Source organism: Hyla sarda, chromosome 1 (genome assembly GCF_029499605.1).
Source record: "Hyla sarda isolate aHylSar1 chromosome 1, aHylSar1.hap1, whole genome shotgun sequence".
NCBI classification, from domain to species: domain Eukaryota; kingdom Metazoa; phylum Chordata; class Amphibia; order Anura; family Hylidae; genus Hyla; species Hyla sarda.
The window spans coordinates 341718008-341734446 of NC_079189.1; the positions used below are offsets into that span (position 1 = coordinate 341718008).

General features: G+C 43.9%; 1 protein-coding gene across 15 annotated transcripts in view; it reads left to right on the forward strand.

The window, feature by feature from the left end:
* The first annotated feature begins 1351 nt into the window (after positions 1–1351).
* The window catches only part of ELAVL2 (ELAV like RNA binding protein 2), a 240280-nt gene continuing 225192 nt past the window's right edge, over positions 1352–16439 (forward strand). For 2 of the 15 annotated variants that reach the window (XM_056520542.1, XM_056520540.1), the window contains exon 1: positions 11648–12039. Coding sequence is in view for 1 of the 15 variants with exons in the window: in XM_056520578.1 (XP_056376553.1) it covers positions 14093–14131 (39 nt within the window). In the remaining 14 variants the exon portion in view is untranslated. Of the gene's footprint in view, positions 1493–11078; positions 11360–11644; positions 12040–13940; positions 14132–16439 lie in introns of those variants that run through there. The other 13 variants (XM_056520586.1, XM_056520604.1, XM_056520508.1 and 10 more) reach the window with 11 other exon arrangements.

Below are 16439 nucleotides of genomic sequence, written 5' to 3' on the forward strand. Positions count from 1 at the left end.
TCCTTACTTTCTTCTTATGAACATCACTGCAAAGTAGGATTGGTGGCGCAAAAAATAAGCCATCATATGGATTTTTAGGTGCAAAATTGAAAGCGTTATGATTTTTAGAAGGTGATGAGGAAAAAATGAAAATGCAAAAACAGAAAAACGCTGAGTCCTTAAAAGGGGTACTCCGGTGGTCAACTTGTTTTTCCTTTTTTGACTTACCCTATTTGTTTTGTTTCATTTCTATTCTTGTTGTTTAGCCTACTCTATTTCCGTTCTTTGTTGTCTTTTTATCCCCCACTTTGTTTTCCTATCTTTGCTTCTATTTCCTGTTTCTTGCTGTGATGAAAACTACAAATCCCAGCATGCCACATGCCTTGCTGGTTTGGGGCGGCTCCTTTTTTTTTTTGTTTGTTTGTTCCGCCCTTTACCCATCCTTCTTTTTTCCCAGGTCAGCCCCCTTATACACAGCACACTAATATAATCAGCCCTGGTTGGGATACACTGTCATACACACACAAAAGGGACTACAACTCCCAGCATGTGTCATTCAGGAGTCTTCAGTCTGTGGTATAACACCAGCATGCTGCCTCTGTAGTCTCCTGGGGGTTGTAGTTCACCACACCTCTACAGGGCATACACCAGTGTTTCCCAACCAGGGTGCCTCCAGGTGTTCCAAAACTACAACTCCCAGCATACCCTGACAGCCTTTGGGCATGCTAGGAGTTGTAGTTTTGCAACAGCTGGAGGCACACTGGTTGGGAAACACTGGTGTAACATGATGTATATGCTGAATAGGCTAGAACAGTGCTTCCCAACCAGTGTGCCTCCAGCTGTTGCAAATCTACAACTCCCAGCATGCCCAAAGTCTGTCAGGGCATGCTGGGAGTTGTAGTTTTGAACACCTGGAGGAACACTGGTTTGTAAACACTAGCATACACACACAACAGGGACTACAACTCCCAGCATGTGTTATTCAGGAGTCCCCCCCTCCCCCTTCACATATAGGGGGAGATTTATCAAAACCTGTGCAGAGGAAAACTTGCCCAGTTGCCCATAGCAACCAATCAGCTTGCTGCTTTCATTTTTATGAAGGCCTGTGAAAAATGAAAGAAACCATCTGATTGGTTGCTATGGGCAACTGGGCAAGTTTTCCTCTGCACAGGTTTTGATAAATCTCCCCCATAGAGATCATTCCCAGTCTGAGATTTATTCCCCTGCAGTCCATACATCCCCAGCCCGTGCACCTTCTCATCCACCCCTTCAGATAACACTTATCTTCTCTGTGAGGTCCTTCTCCTGTGCAGACCTGTGTCCTTAGAATACAGAGCAGGGGGGAGGGGAGGAGCTGTGTACTCAGCTGGATGAGATGAGGGGGCGTGGTTTATTCCTCTCATGCAGACAGAGAGAAAAAAAGCTGTGACATCTTGTCCACAACAGACTCAGAACTATGGACAACAGTAAAAGAAAACCCTCTGAACTACAGAACTTCCTGCCCAACAAACAGGTAAGAAAAACACACACATGCTGCCAAAACATATAACATGTATATTGCAAAAAAACAAAACTTACAAAGAAGATGCCATATAGTCCAAATAATTAACCACCGGAGTACCCCTTTAAGGGGTTAAAGGGGTATTCCGGGTTTATACATGTATGATCGCAGGGGGTCTCATTCTGTGCCAGGGGCTGCACCGAGATCGCGGGGGTCCACAGCGGCGGGACCCCTGCGATCATACATCTTATCCCCTATCCTTTGGATAGGGGATAAGATGTATAAACCCGGAATACCCCTTTAAATGGGGGGTGGGCATGCAGCCCTGCTCTGTGGCCTTTCTGCATCGGTCATACTCTAGGGTGAGTGGCCAGGGATGGTGCTCCCTAGGGTGCTGGCTTACACAAAATTCTTCCAGCTCCGTGTCAGTCACCTGTCCTTTTACTTGTCGCTCTCTCTGGCTGGCTCGTGTCACTTTGTCCATAAAATGGCATGCCTGCACAGTGGCTCTTCTCTCTGCATAATGAGGGAGAGCAGAGAAGTAGCCGTAACTTTATTGGTGAATAGAGAGAGCAGACACACATAGCAGTCTAGAGATGGCCTTGCACTGAGTGCCGGAAATGTGTCACTGAGCTGCCACTGTCACTGCAAATTCTGTATGTTCCAACTGTGTGCACAGGGCACATTTGACTGCAAACTGCTTGCAACATTACAGCTCTGACAATGCAAATGCAAGTTTTTTTTTTTATAATTGGGGAAATGTGGTAGAGGTGGGGTGAGGTGGGGTGGGGTGTGGGGATGCTGTGATTTGTAGTTCTGGACCAACCAGAGCCACTTGTTGCAGATCACTGCACTCTCTCTCTCTCTTTTTTTTTTTTTATTAAATGTTTTTTATTAACACAGTTTTTTCAATAATACAAACAAGTGGACCCCAAACACAAACACCAGATACACAAATTATGACCAGACATATGCCAAAATACACAGAATGAACCGAGAATATGCATCAATCAACTCAAGTACGATCTCAGACAGCCATCCCCGTATGTTAGGCATTAAAAATTTAACCAAACCTAAGCGAAACCTCTGCAGTTCCCTAAAAGCGAATCCGTCCTCATCCAACCACCCCCCCCCCCATAGATTTCAAGGCATTTCACCGTACACAACCTTCTCCAGGTTAACCAGCCAGTTAACCTTAGCAATGAATTCTACAACAGTTGGAGGGGCACTATGTAACACTATTAGTTTACGGACCATATACAGCATCCTAGCTACTGCTAATTTATGAGGATAGATCACTGCCCTCTAGTGCCACTTATCCAAAACTAGCACAACCCCCAGCATGACCTGACACAGCTTTTGGCTCTGCAGCTAAACCTAACCAAAACTACAAGTCCCAGCATGTTGTACTTTATAGTAGTATAGTATACAGTATCTCACATAAGCGAGTCCACCCCTCATCTTTTCATGCGACACTGAAGAAATGATACTCTGCTACAATGTAAAGTAGTGAAACTCAGCCTGTATAACAGTTTAAAGAGGAACGCCAATGGAAACAAGTAGAAAACAAATGTTTTCAAATCAACTGGTGCCTGAAAGTTAAACAAATTTGTAAATTATATATTCACCAAAGAACAGCAAGTGTGTAGCTAGCACTGCCGTTAACACAGGTTCAGCCAGGTACTGGATAGGTGAAGACACCTAGGTGGCGCTACACGCTCCAAACAGATAGACTTCAATATATATTCACATGGAAAGGCAAATAGTGGAGCGTTCACCGTGTCAGATGGAAGGCAGGTTAAATCGGACACATCCTTCCACGGTACATTGTCGGTTCTAGCAGGGAGGCGGCGGATGACTTCAAGGGGAGCTCAGACGCCAAGGTGGGGGAGCGCAAGGTCTCTAACATCCACCAGCTCTGTGATGTCATCATGGAAGAGTGGGGAGTGGAAGAGGACTGCAGTGCCAAGCTGTGACCTCTGGTGAACTTCACGCCCAAGAGGCTTAAGGTAGTGTTGGAAAATAACGGTGGCCACACAAAATGTTGACACTTTGGGCCCATTTTGGACTTTTTCCACTAAGAGGAGCATTTACTTTTGTTTCCAAGGTTTAGAAATTCATGGCTGTGTGTTGAGTTATTTTGAGAGGACACAAAATAAAAAAAAACACTGTTATACAGGCTGTGCACTCACTACTTTACATTGTAGCACAGCGCCATTTCAGCGTTGTCACATAAAAAGATATAAGTAAATATTTACAATAATGTAAGGGTTGTTCTCATTTATATGAGATACTGTATGTTATAGTGCAACATTGCTGGGAGTTGCAGTTTTAGTTTGGGTCAGCTGCAGAGCCACATACTGTATCAAGGCATTCTAAACTAAAACTTCCAGCCTGTTGCACTATATAGAAGTATAGTATAAGTTGTGGTGCAACATGCTGGGAGTAGTAGTTAGTCAGTAACTAACTAACTGCAACTCTTAGAATTAACCGATACAGCCGAAGGCTCTACAGCTGACCCAAAACTAGTACTACTTAAAAAAACAAAACATTTTTATAGTTTCAGTTTTCGGCCAAACACATCCTAAATTTTGGGTATGGAAGTATGTAATCTGAATTCTAGGTTAGTGAATACCTCAACATATTTAAAACTGGCCTTGCCTCTCCTAACCCACTACCACTTTTTGATAAGTTGTAAATATGTTGCACTGCATGTAACTTGGACTCCAAATGCCTTCTGTCTGACACTTAGCAGGTATAAAAGAAAAAAAAAGTGTTAAAATAGTGCAAAAAAATTATTTAAAAAACTGTATTGATACTTTAAAAATACCCCACTGTATAGTCAGGTTAGTCTAAAGTGAGCATGTATGGTTAAGTATACAGCGCTTATTTCCATAAACACGATCTACCTGCTGATAATCCTGATCTGAAGCTAAATCTTAAATATTTTGAAGGGAATCTGTCACTAACTTTATGCTGCCCTCCCTGAAAACAGACATGCCTTGCCTTGTGTCATCATTGTGAGGAAGGAGTTCTCTGAATTTATGAGCCACGGGCTCCTCTCTTCCTACAACCACTAGAGATGAGCGAACTTACAGTAAATTCGATTTGTCACGAACTTCTCAGCTCGGCGGTTGCTGACTTATCCTGCATAAATTAGTTCAGCCTTCAGGTGCTCTGGTGGGCTGGAAAAGGTGGATACAGTCCTAGGAAAGAGTCTCCTAGGACTGTATCCACCTTTTCCAGCCAACGGGAGCACCTGAAAGCTGAACTAATTTATGCAGGAAAAGCCATCAACTGCCGAGCCGAGAAGTTCTTGACGAATCGAATTTACTGTAAGTTCGCTCATCTCTAACAACCACTAACAGTATACACCTTATTACAGTGAATTAGGAAAATGTCAGAGTTTATATGTATAATGTATTAAGGGCATACAAAAGATTTTGGAGTGGTTTTTAGGGTGCTTAAAAAATAAAAACAACTCACCTTGCTCTATCTCCCACCGCTACCGCTCTGACAGCTCCCAGTCCTCACCGCGTATAGCTGCTCCTCACTTCCTGTGGTGTTTCATTACTGCAATGTTTTGTTTGAAAGCCCCCTACAGAGTCCTCTCTAAGAACCTTTGTATGCCAGAACACACGGCGGTTTTATTTTATTTTTTTTAAACATTTTTATGTAAAACTACCATTGCAGTTTTTGAGCCAAAAGACAGAATAGATCTATGAGAAAAAATAAGTATAAGTCCTTCCTATGTATTGCCCATTCTTTGTAAAGCCACTTCTGGTTTTAGCTCTGAAACTGCAGTGGCAGCTTTACAAAAAAGAAATAAAAAAAAAGGCATGTGTGAGGACAGCCTTAAGAGGACTTATTTCTCACCTGACAAGCACATAACAGACAACGCTGAAATCAACATGTAGGTCAGTACCTTATTCTGCCCTCATAAAATGTAATGGCAGATTCTATTTCCATATCAATTTAAAAGTGAAAATGATTTTCCTAAAATACTGCAGTGTTTCCCAACCAAGGTGCCTCTAGCTGTTGCAAAACTACAACTCTCAGCATACCCGGACAGCCGTCGGCTGTCCGGGCATGCTGGGAGATGTAGTTTTGCAACAGCTGGAGGTACGCTAGCTGAGAAACGCTAGACCAGTGTTTCCCAACCCAGTCCTCAAGGCACACCAACAGTCTAGGATTTAAATTTTAATTTTTCCCTGTTCTATTCCAATGGAGTAACTGAAAAAACCCGGAATGTTGGTGTGCCTTGAGGACTGGGTTGGGAAACACTGCGCTAGACTACTCTCTACTATGATCAAGCACACATCCGGCCCCCATGTAAAGCTACTTCTACATGGTGCCTAAATACAGGTTCAAAAGCTATTTCAGCAATGTTTTTTAAAAGGAAATCCTTTTAGGATTTTTGAATCATTAAGATAATGTAGATAATACCATTATAAGTATATTTGTAATATACATTGGTTAAAAAAATATATATTTTTGTCCCTGCAGCTATTGCATGTGTGTCTCTATAAGGTCCAATACAGGAAGTGAGGGTGGGCAAGCGGGGCTCTGTGCAGTAAGAAAAAGCAGGACAGTGTGCACTGAGGCTACATAACATGCTCCTGGCACAGAGCCTTGCTTGTCCTACCCTCACTTCCTGTTTTTGGACTTATCATAGAGACACACAGACAATAATTGCAGGGACAGCATTTTTTAACCCAAAAATATACACAATTTTTTTTTATCAATGTATATTACAAATATACATATAATGGTATTATCTACATTATATCAAAAGTTTTTGTTGACGACAGTTACACTTTCTTAATAAAAAAAATAAAAAAAACTCACGTTACTAATATTGTAACTACATTATCTCCACCAAAATAACACCAACAAGGAGGGTTTCAAACAGCTGTTAGATAGATTGCCACAATAGTGAAATGACAGCGCTGGGAATTTTAATGAACCATATAGTGTTCCACTTAGCTTTATGCAGAAGAACTGTGCATGATGGGCATTACTAGCTGTAGGCAACAGAGGAAAGGTCAGTTATTAGAAGCATATTCACCTTGCAGTTTCATTAGTACAAGTAGCTGTTATCATAGCAGGATGTACTATTACAATGTTGATTCAATTTCGTCTCATAAAAGACTGCGTTCACACGGCCGTCTAGACCTGTCCCGTTCTTCTCCCGTCAAAAAAAAAAAAAAAACGCACAATAACGGATGCAAATGGATGTTATCCGTTTGGATCCCTTATTATTCAGTTAATAACCCCCCCCCCCCCTCAAATTATAATTTTTTTGTTCTGACCATGCTCAGAAGTAAAAACTGATCAAAAAACAGATGACATAAGGAAAACTGTCGGCTTTCTCCCCCCCCCCCCCGCACTAACCAGCGGTACTAACTGGTAGTGCGGGGGACGCTGATCAGTTTGATGCTAACTGTGCCCGGATCCGCCCACTGTTCGGCCCTAATCTTCTATTTTTGGGATATGCTAATGAGGTGCTAACTGGCAAAGGTCGGGCAAACTGGCACTCTGACATCAGTGCCGCTGGCCGCAGTGCCGCCCAGCTCATCAATATTCCTCCCCTCCCTCCGATTCTCCCTCTTCTCGCTCTGTAATGAAGAGTGAAGGGAGGAATATTGATGAGCTGGGCAGCGCTGTGGCCAGTGGCACTGACATCAGAGTGCCAGTTAGCTCAGCTGGTGCCAGTTAGCACCTCATTAGCATATCCCAAAAATAGAAGATTAGGGCCGAACGGCGTGGCGGATCTGGGCACGGTAACCATCAAGCTGATCAGCATCTCCCGCACTACCAGCCAGTACTGCTGGTTAGTGCAGGGGGGGGGGGGGGGGGGGAGGGGAGCTGGCAGTTTTCCTTTAAAGGCTCATCCGTTTTCCGTAGACTTCTAAGTTAACTGTACTGGATCAGTTTTTTCGATGGAAGAAAAAATACTGCATGTGCCGTTTTTTCTGCCGTCAAAAAAATGGAAATCAGTGCAGTCGGGTACAAACGGATGTAAGCGGATTGTAAAAAAAAATCCCATTGACATGAATGGGATTTTTTATAAAACATTTTTTATCTGTTTACAGCCTGCAAGAACGGAACCAAAACGGGGATGAAAAAAAAAAAAAACGACAGTGTGAATGTACCTTAAAGGAGTAGTCCAGTGGTGAATAACTTATCCCTTATCCTAAGGATAGGGGATAAGTTTGAGATCGCGGGGGTCCAACCGCTGGGGCCCCCTGCGATCTCCTGTACGGAGCCCCGACAGCCCGTTGGAAGGGGGCGTGTCAACCTCCGCACGAAGCGGCGGCTGACACGCCCCCTCAATACAACTCTATGGCAGAGCCGAAGCGCTGCCTTCGGCAATCTCCGGCTCTGCCATAGAGATGTATTGAGGGGGCGTGTCGGCCGCCGCTTTGTGCGGAGGTCGACACCCGCTATCTGGCCGGAGAGCCTGGCCCCTGTACAGAGAGATCGCAGGGGGCCCCAGCGGTCGGACCCACCGCAATCTCAAACTTATCCCCTATCCTTAGGATAGGGGATAAGTTTTTCACCACTGGGCTACCCCTTTAACCTGCCTAATGCCCCAGCCAGTAGGTCTGTACAGCAAATATTATTTTGCAGGAAAAAAAAAAAAAAGGTTGTTAGACCACAAAGTAAAAAATATAGGGTGTAAGCATTATATCTAGGTATCTAAGCTGTTTAATATTAGTTAACACCTTAACATAAATCACATGTGTGGCATGTCTTCTACATGTACCATGTGTGTTCTTATACTGAAGAAGGGCTGGAGCTAGTCTTCACACAGCTTCTGATAAGTTCGGACCTGCAGAATAGAAAAGGCAGGTAACAGCTCCCAAGCAGCAGACACTGTGGTGAAACTCTCCATGGTGCTGAAACAGTCATTCCAGACAGTTACACACTCTCATAGGGTTTAGCCATATTCTGGCTATAAATCATAGTATATCCAAGATGTAGCCATTCACAGGTTCGGAGAACAGTACCAGATGTTAACTTCTGGACTTTCTCTCACATTCTCTCACTGCAGGGAACATTCCAGTTTCTATTCTCATGTTTTATAAATAGCAGGTTTATTTATATTCTTAACTGTAAACAATGGGATGAAATGTGCTCCTTCCTAAATGGCTAGCCCTATTGGTAAATGCAAAAGCATCGGGATGACAAGTGATCTCCCTCATGTCATAGACAAGCTCCAGGCCAGTTAACACTCATCACCCTTTCAGCTACACTTCCATTTCTTGGCTGATGCAATGTCATAAATGTTCAGTGTGTACAGGAGGACATAGGATGGCGTTATTGAAGACTAAACAAAGAACCATCCGAGCCTGGAGTATTGTATCCTGCCCTACATAGCCTATATATGCATTACTCCCCTACATAGCCAATATATGCAATACTGCCCTTCATAGCCAATATATGCATTACTCCCCTACATAGCCAATATACGCAATACTGCCCTTCATAGCCAATATATGCAATACTGCCCTTCATAGCCAATATATGCAATACTGCCCTACATAGCCAATATATGCAATACTGCCCTACATAGCCAATATATGCAATACTCCCCTACATAGCCAATATATGCATTACTGCCCTTCATAGCCAATATATGCAATACTGCCCTTCATAGCCAATATATGCAATACTGCCCTTCATAGCCAATATATGCAATACTGCCCTTCATAGCCAATATATGCAATACTGCCCTACATAGCCAATATATGCAATACTGCCCTACATAGCCTATTTATGCAATACTGCCCTACATAGCCTATAGATGCAATACTGCCCTACATAGCCTATAGATGCAATACTGCCCTACATAGCCTATAGATGCAATACTGCCCTACATAGCCTATAGAGGCAATACTGCCCTACATAGCCTATAGAGGCAATACTGCCCTACATAGCCTATAGAGGCAATACTGCCCTACATAGCCTATAGATGCAATACTGCCCTACATAGCCTATTTATGCAATACTGCCCTAGATAGCCTATAGATGCAATACTGCCTTACATAGCCTATAGATGCAATACTGCCCTACATAGCCTATATATGCAATACTGCCCTACATAGCCTATAGATGCAATACTGCCCTACATAGCCTATATATGCAATACTGCCCTACATAGCCTATAGATGCAATACTGCCCTACATAGCCTATAGATGCAATACTGCCCTACATAGCCTATAGATGCAATACTGCCCTACATAGCCTATAGAGGCAATACTGCCCTACATAGCCTATAGAGGCAATACTGCCCTACATAGCCTATAGATGCAATACTGCCCTACATAGCCTATAGATGCAATACTGCCCTACATAGCCTATTTATGCAATACTGCCCTAGATAGCCTATAGATGCAATACTGCCTTACATAGCCTATAGATGCAATACTGCCCTACATAGCCTATATATGCAATACTGCCCTACATAGCCTATAGATGCAATACTGCCCTACATAGCCTATATATGCAATACTGCCCTACATAGCCTATAGATGCAATACTGCCTTACATAGCCTATAGATGCAATACTGCCCTACATAGCCTATATATGCAATACTGCCCTACATAGCCTATAGATGCAATACTGCCCTACATAGCCTATATATGCAATACTGCCCTACATAGCCTATAGATGCAATACTGCCCTACATAGCCTATATATGCAATACTGCCCTACATAGCCTATATATGCAATACTGCCCTACATAGCCTATAGATGCAATACTGCCTTACATAGCCTATAGATGCAATACTGCCCTACATAGCCTATATATGCAATACTGCCCTACATAGCCTATAGATGCAATACTGCCTTACATAGCCTATAGATGCAATACTGCCCTACATAGCCTATAGATGCAATACTGCCCTACATAGCCTATAGATGCAATACTGCCCTACATAGCCTATAGATGCAATACTGCCCTACATAGCCTATAGATGCAATACTGCCTTACATAGCCTATAGATGCAATACTGCCTTACATAGCCTATAGATGCAATACTGCCCTACATAGCCTATAGATGCAATACTGCCCTACATAGCCTATATATGCAATACTGCCCTACATAGCCTATAGATGCAATACTGCCCTACATAGCCTATAGATGCAATACTGCCCTACATAGCCTATAGATGCAATACTGCCCTACATAGCCTATAGATGCAATACTGCCCTACATAGCCTATAGATGCAATACTGCCCTACATAGCCTATAGATGCAATACTGCCCTACATAGCCTATAGATGCAATACTGCCCTACATAGCCTATAGATGCAATACTGCCCTACATAGCCTATAGATGCAATACTGCCCTACATAGCCTATAGATGCAATACTGCCCTACATAGCCTATAGATGCAATACTGCCCTACATAGCCTATAGATGCAATACTGCCCTACATCTGCATCTCCAGCATCTTTGGAACACTGAGTATCCATTTCACGTAAGTGTGATGAATGCTAGCGATACCCTGTGCCATGTATACCATGCCCAGCCTCGGAACTACGCCCCTTCTAGAAAGATTCCCTGAAAGTAAGGCTGACATGGTGTGATCAGACTGGCAGCGTGCTCCCCTTCTTTACATCTTATCGCTAACAGGATCAAACACACATCGAGCTAAACAAGACAGCCACAACACGATCACATACATGGCCATCGCGGATCCTCTAATACTAGATCTATACAGAGAAGATGCTCTCTATCCCTGCAGCAGCAGCAGCCTCCCAGCTCCCTGTGACCTTGTGAAGTCCTTGGCCGGCGGGGTAATCTTGGAATAAAACAGAAAAACATAACACATGCCACTCCGGCTATAAAGCTTTATAGAGAGGTAATTATCAGCGCTTAATAGCTTGCACAGCTCCCAGGACTAATAGGATGCACGGCCACGCCCCCTGCTGCTCATCCTGGCTGTATGCACTATCGTGGGCGTGGCCAGAGCTCGCCAACAGGAGCAGAGCTGGAGGCAGAGGAGAGCGCAGAGCGCCAGTATCCCGGGCAGGTGAACTAGACAGGGGCTGCTCTCCTGACCATAGACATCCACTAGCTGCTCCTTCTTATTTATTCTTTTACAGCGACCTCCCCATCCTTTTTTTTTTTTTTTCTTCTTTTTTTCTCTCCCCCCCCCCCCCTCCCCCCACTTATTTTTTCCTGGACTCACAGGAGGCACTAAGATCTCTCAGATCCCAGTAATAAGGGACGATCCCTAATAAAAAGCGTGGACACATTGTTACCCTTTCTTTGTTTGCCTCCTTACTTTAGTGAGAACACACTAGAGCTGATCTCTTCCCACTACTGAAGGGTCTTTTATTATTTATTTATTTTTTTAAAGCACTTTCTTTTTTTTATATACAGTAAAATTGAAGAGGCCATTGTATGGCTTTTAATGTAAAGTAAGTAGCCTCTTTACTGTAGCCCAAATAGAATCTAAGCTTTTTTTTAGGCGAGAGCTGCTGCATTTCCATCCATTGGGGGCAGACACAGCATCCTTTACAGGCTGACAGCTAAAAGGTAAGTTACTGCATTTCCGACCTACAGCTAGATCTAGAGAAGTGCATGTGAGCTGAGTCCACTGTTTAGATCAGGGTTTCCCAACCAGGGTGCCTCCAGCTGTTTCAAAACTACAACTCCCAGCATGCCCGGACAGCCTTTGGCTGTCCGGGCATGCTGGGAGTTGTAGTTTTGAAACAGCTGGAGGCAGCCTGGTTGGGAAACACTGGTCTAGATCTAGCTGCTGCCTTTACAAATACAGTACTGCCTTAGAGACTGAAGTTGGATGGTACAATGAATCAACTATACATGTGTTCTATATAGCCTATTATATAAGCTTGCAGCACTGTCCTACTACTGTAGTTTACAGGTGATCGGCTCGATCTGTTTTGCCGGATTGTAGTATGTTCCCTTACCAAAGTAGACAGTGACAGGCACTACTACTACAATGCTTCCAATAAAGGCGCTGTCCATTTCATCTCGTGTACTGGTGACAAACAATAAATCGCGACTCTTGTCCTGGTGACAGCTGCCTGCTAGTGCAAAGTGATAGGGAGTATTGCTACCTGTACCATTGACTAACCTAAGCATTCTTTATCTCTGTTTCCCAACCAGTGTGCCCTCAGCTGTTGCAACAGTGGACCTTTTGTAGCTTTGCAACAGCTGGGGGCACAGTGGTTGGGAAACACTGAGATAGAGAATGCTTAGGTTAGTCAATGGTACAGGTAGCAATACCCTCCTATCTCAGTATTTCCCAACCAGTGTTGCTACACAGGTCCATGCTGGGAGTTGTAGTTTTGTAACAGCTGGAGGCACATTGGTTGGGAAACACTGAGATAGAGAATGCTTAGGTTAGTCAATGGTACAGGTAGCAATACCCTCCTATCTCAGTATTTCCCAACCAGTGTTGCTACACAGGTCCATGCTGGGAGTTGTAGTTTTGTAACAGCTGGAGGCACATTGGTTGGGAAACACTGAGATAGAGAATGCTTAGGTTAGTCAATGGTACAGGTAGCAATACCCTCCTATCTCAGTATTTCCCAACCAGTGTTGCTACACAGGTCCATGCTGGGAGTTGTAGTTTTGTAACAGCTGGAGGCACATTGGTTGGGAAACACAGAGAGAATGCTTAGGTAAGTCAATGGTACAGGTAGCAATACCCCCTATCTCAGTATTTCCCAACCAGTGTTGCTACAAAGGTCCATGCTGGGAGTTGTAGTTTTGTAACAGCTGGAGGCACATTGGTTGGGAAACACAGAGAGAATGCTTAGGTAAGTCAATGGTACAGGTAGCAATACTCCCTCCATCTCAGTGTTTCCCAACCAGTGTTGCTACAAAGGTCCATGCTGGGAGTTGTAGTTTTGTAACAGCTGGAGGCACACTGGTTGGGAAACACTGCTCTATATAATGTACCTCCATAGAGCAGAGCGTGCAATCCTCCGAGATGGGGGTCATAACTTTTTTTTCCCAGTTTTTTGGCGTTATAGTCTGTGCGGAATGATATCGGAATGGAATAGGAGTAAAAACAATGTCGCGATTAAGATGTCCAGGTTGTATTGGCCTGTCATGGTCAGAGCCATAAGAGATCAGAGCGGTTTCTTTCTGCCCTGTGCACTCTAGCGCCAATTAGCGGCGGGTGTGATTACTCGGATACCATAACGCGCAGCTGTGAGCATGCTGCTGCCTAAAGAACGGCACAATCCCGTGCTAATGAAAAGAAGGGCAAGAGGGCCTACGTGTTACCGAGCAATACATAGGATAAAAGGTGAGGGAGCGTGAGGCGGTCACTTCAGCACACATGTCTGCCCAGCACCGCTATGTGCTCGCCACAATTACATCCACCTGCGCTCACACCTTCTTCCTGGGTTAACGTTCCACTCGCCCCGCCTCCGTGACGTCACGGCGGGAGGCTATATCTTTGCCCTCGCGGGCGGCGGCTGCTCGTTAGCGGTTGGCAGTGGTTGCGCGGGGCGTGTAGAGAGCGGCTGTGCTCGGCGGCGGCGGCGTTCTGTAGACAAGCCCGGTGAAGAGAAGCCGTTCCTCGCCTCGTGTGCGCTTCCAAACACGGCCACGGATGCTAAGGCGACGCGGTGTCCTTAAACAACTTAGACATGTGAGTGTGGGAGAAAGGGCGGGAGTTGCTGTACGAGTGCTGAGCTTTATAGAAGGTGCTCGTCTGTATGCTATTAGTAGTGCTTTTTGGCTTTGATGTGAGGGAGGCGGCACATGCACCTCACACGCCTCCATCCCGGACTTTACTACTGCTCTGTCATGGACCTGAATTTGTACGGCAGTGTTTCTCATCCAATGTGCATCCAGCTGTTGCTAAACTACAACTCCCAGCATGCCCGGACAGCCGAAGGCTGTCCGGGCATGCTGGGAGTTGTTGTTTAGCAACAGCTGGAGGTACACTAGCTGGGAAACTGTTGTAGGGAATGGGCATAGCTATAGCGCCATGTGAAGGGCTGCAGTTACATTAGGTACAAGAGTGCACTACGTGCTTCCAAGACTGGCCCTGTTGTGGTAGGAGCTGACAGAAACATCTCGTGCATATTTGCTATATATATATATATACATATATATATATATATATATATATATATATATATATATATATATATATATATATTAGTACTGATACAACAGTGTTCACACTTGCTCATTACTACAGTCACATTAGCACATGCGGGTAGGCTCTCTTTGGTCTCTAAACTGAAGCTACAAATGTTGCAAAACTACAACTCCCATTATGCGCCTTCAACAGTTGTAGTTTTGCAACAGCTGTAGGTCCACAGTTTGGAGCCCACACCTCTGTGGTCCCTGAGGTGAATAGCTGCCCCTGCTTGGGTTTGGTGTGGGTGGAGCACCTAGCCCATACCTTCAGAGCACCTGTCCAGCTTCTTCAGCACCCCTCCCCTTGATAAAAAATTCTGAACACCTTATGTTGCTTTGTATTTATTATGGTGCAAAAATATTCTCCATAGTTATTAAAATGTTACTTACTTTTGCTTGTATAGCCTCTACAGTATGCGCTCTAGGTTCTCCTATATGATTCTTCCCAGCAGGAGCCTTTTATGAGCTCCTCTCTAACTCCAGCCTGTGTGGGCTGTCCTCCAAGGTTTCTCTTTCCTGTCAATCCCCTTCCCGCTAATTCCAAGAGCCTGTTCCAAGCAAAATTCCTTTTAAAAATGTTGATGCCACAGCCGTTCCATTATTTTTATTGTGATACTGCTGCAACTATGCACACTGCAGAATTTCTGAGGTGGTGTTCATTCTTTTGGTGGACTACATTGCAGTCAATGTCGACAATGTATATCCGTGCAGTCATAGCACCAAGAGGTGCACATGGAATCTCCCACCCAGAATATCCCATTGTGTGAATGAGTCCCAAGGTTATGCTTACATGGATAAAAGTTGTTTAACCACTTAGGGACCATGGGCATACAGGTATGCCCTGGTACTTAACCCTTTAAGGACTGAGCCCTTTTTCACCTTAAGGACTGAGCCCTCTTTTGCAATTCTGACCACTGTCACTTTAAGCATTAATAACTCTGGAATGCTTTTAGCGATTATTCTGATGCCGAGATTGTTTTTTCGTGACATATTCTACTTTAACACAGTGGTAAATTTTCGTTGTTACTTGCATCCATTCTTGGTGAAAAATCCCCAAATATCATGAAAATTTAGAAAATGTAGCATTTTTCTAACTTTGAAACTCTCTGCTTGTAAAGAAAATGAATATTCCAAATTATATATTGATTCACAAATACAATATGTCTACTTTATGTTGGCATCATAAAGTTGACATGTTTTTACTTTTGGAAGACATCAGAGGGCTTTAAAGTTCAGCAGCAATTTTCCAATTCTTCACAAAATTTTCAAAATCTGAATTTTTCAGGAACCAGTTCAGTTTCGATGTGGATTTGAGGGGTCTTCATATTAGAAATACCCCACAAATGACCCCATTATAAAAACTGCACCCCTCCAAGTATTCAAAATGACATTCAGAAAGTGTTAACCCTTTAGGTGTTTCACAGGAATAGCAGCAAGGTACAGGAGAAAATTCAAAATCTTCATTTTTTACACTCGCATGTTCTTGTAGACCCAGTTTTTCAAATTTTACTAGGGGTGAAAGGAGAAAAAGCCCCCCCTAAATTTGTAACCCAATTTCTCTTGAGTACGGAAATACCTCATGTGTATGTCAAGTGTTCGGCGGGCGCAGTAGAGGGCTCAGAAGGGAAGGCGCAACAATGGGATTTTGGAGAGTGAATTTTGCTGAAATGGTTTTTGGGGGGCATGTGACATTTAGGAAGCCCCTATGGTGCCAGAACAGCAGGAAACCCCACATGGCATACCATTTTGGAAACTACACCCCTCAAGGAACGTAACAAGTGGTCCAGTGAGCCTTAACACCCCACAGG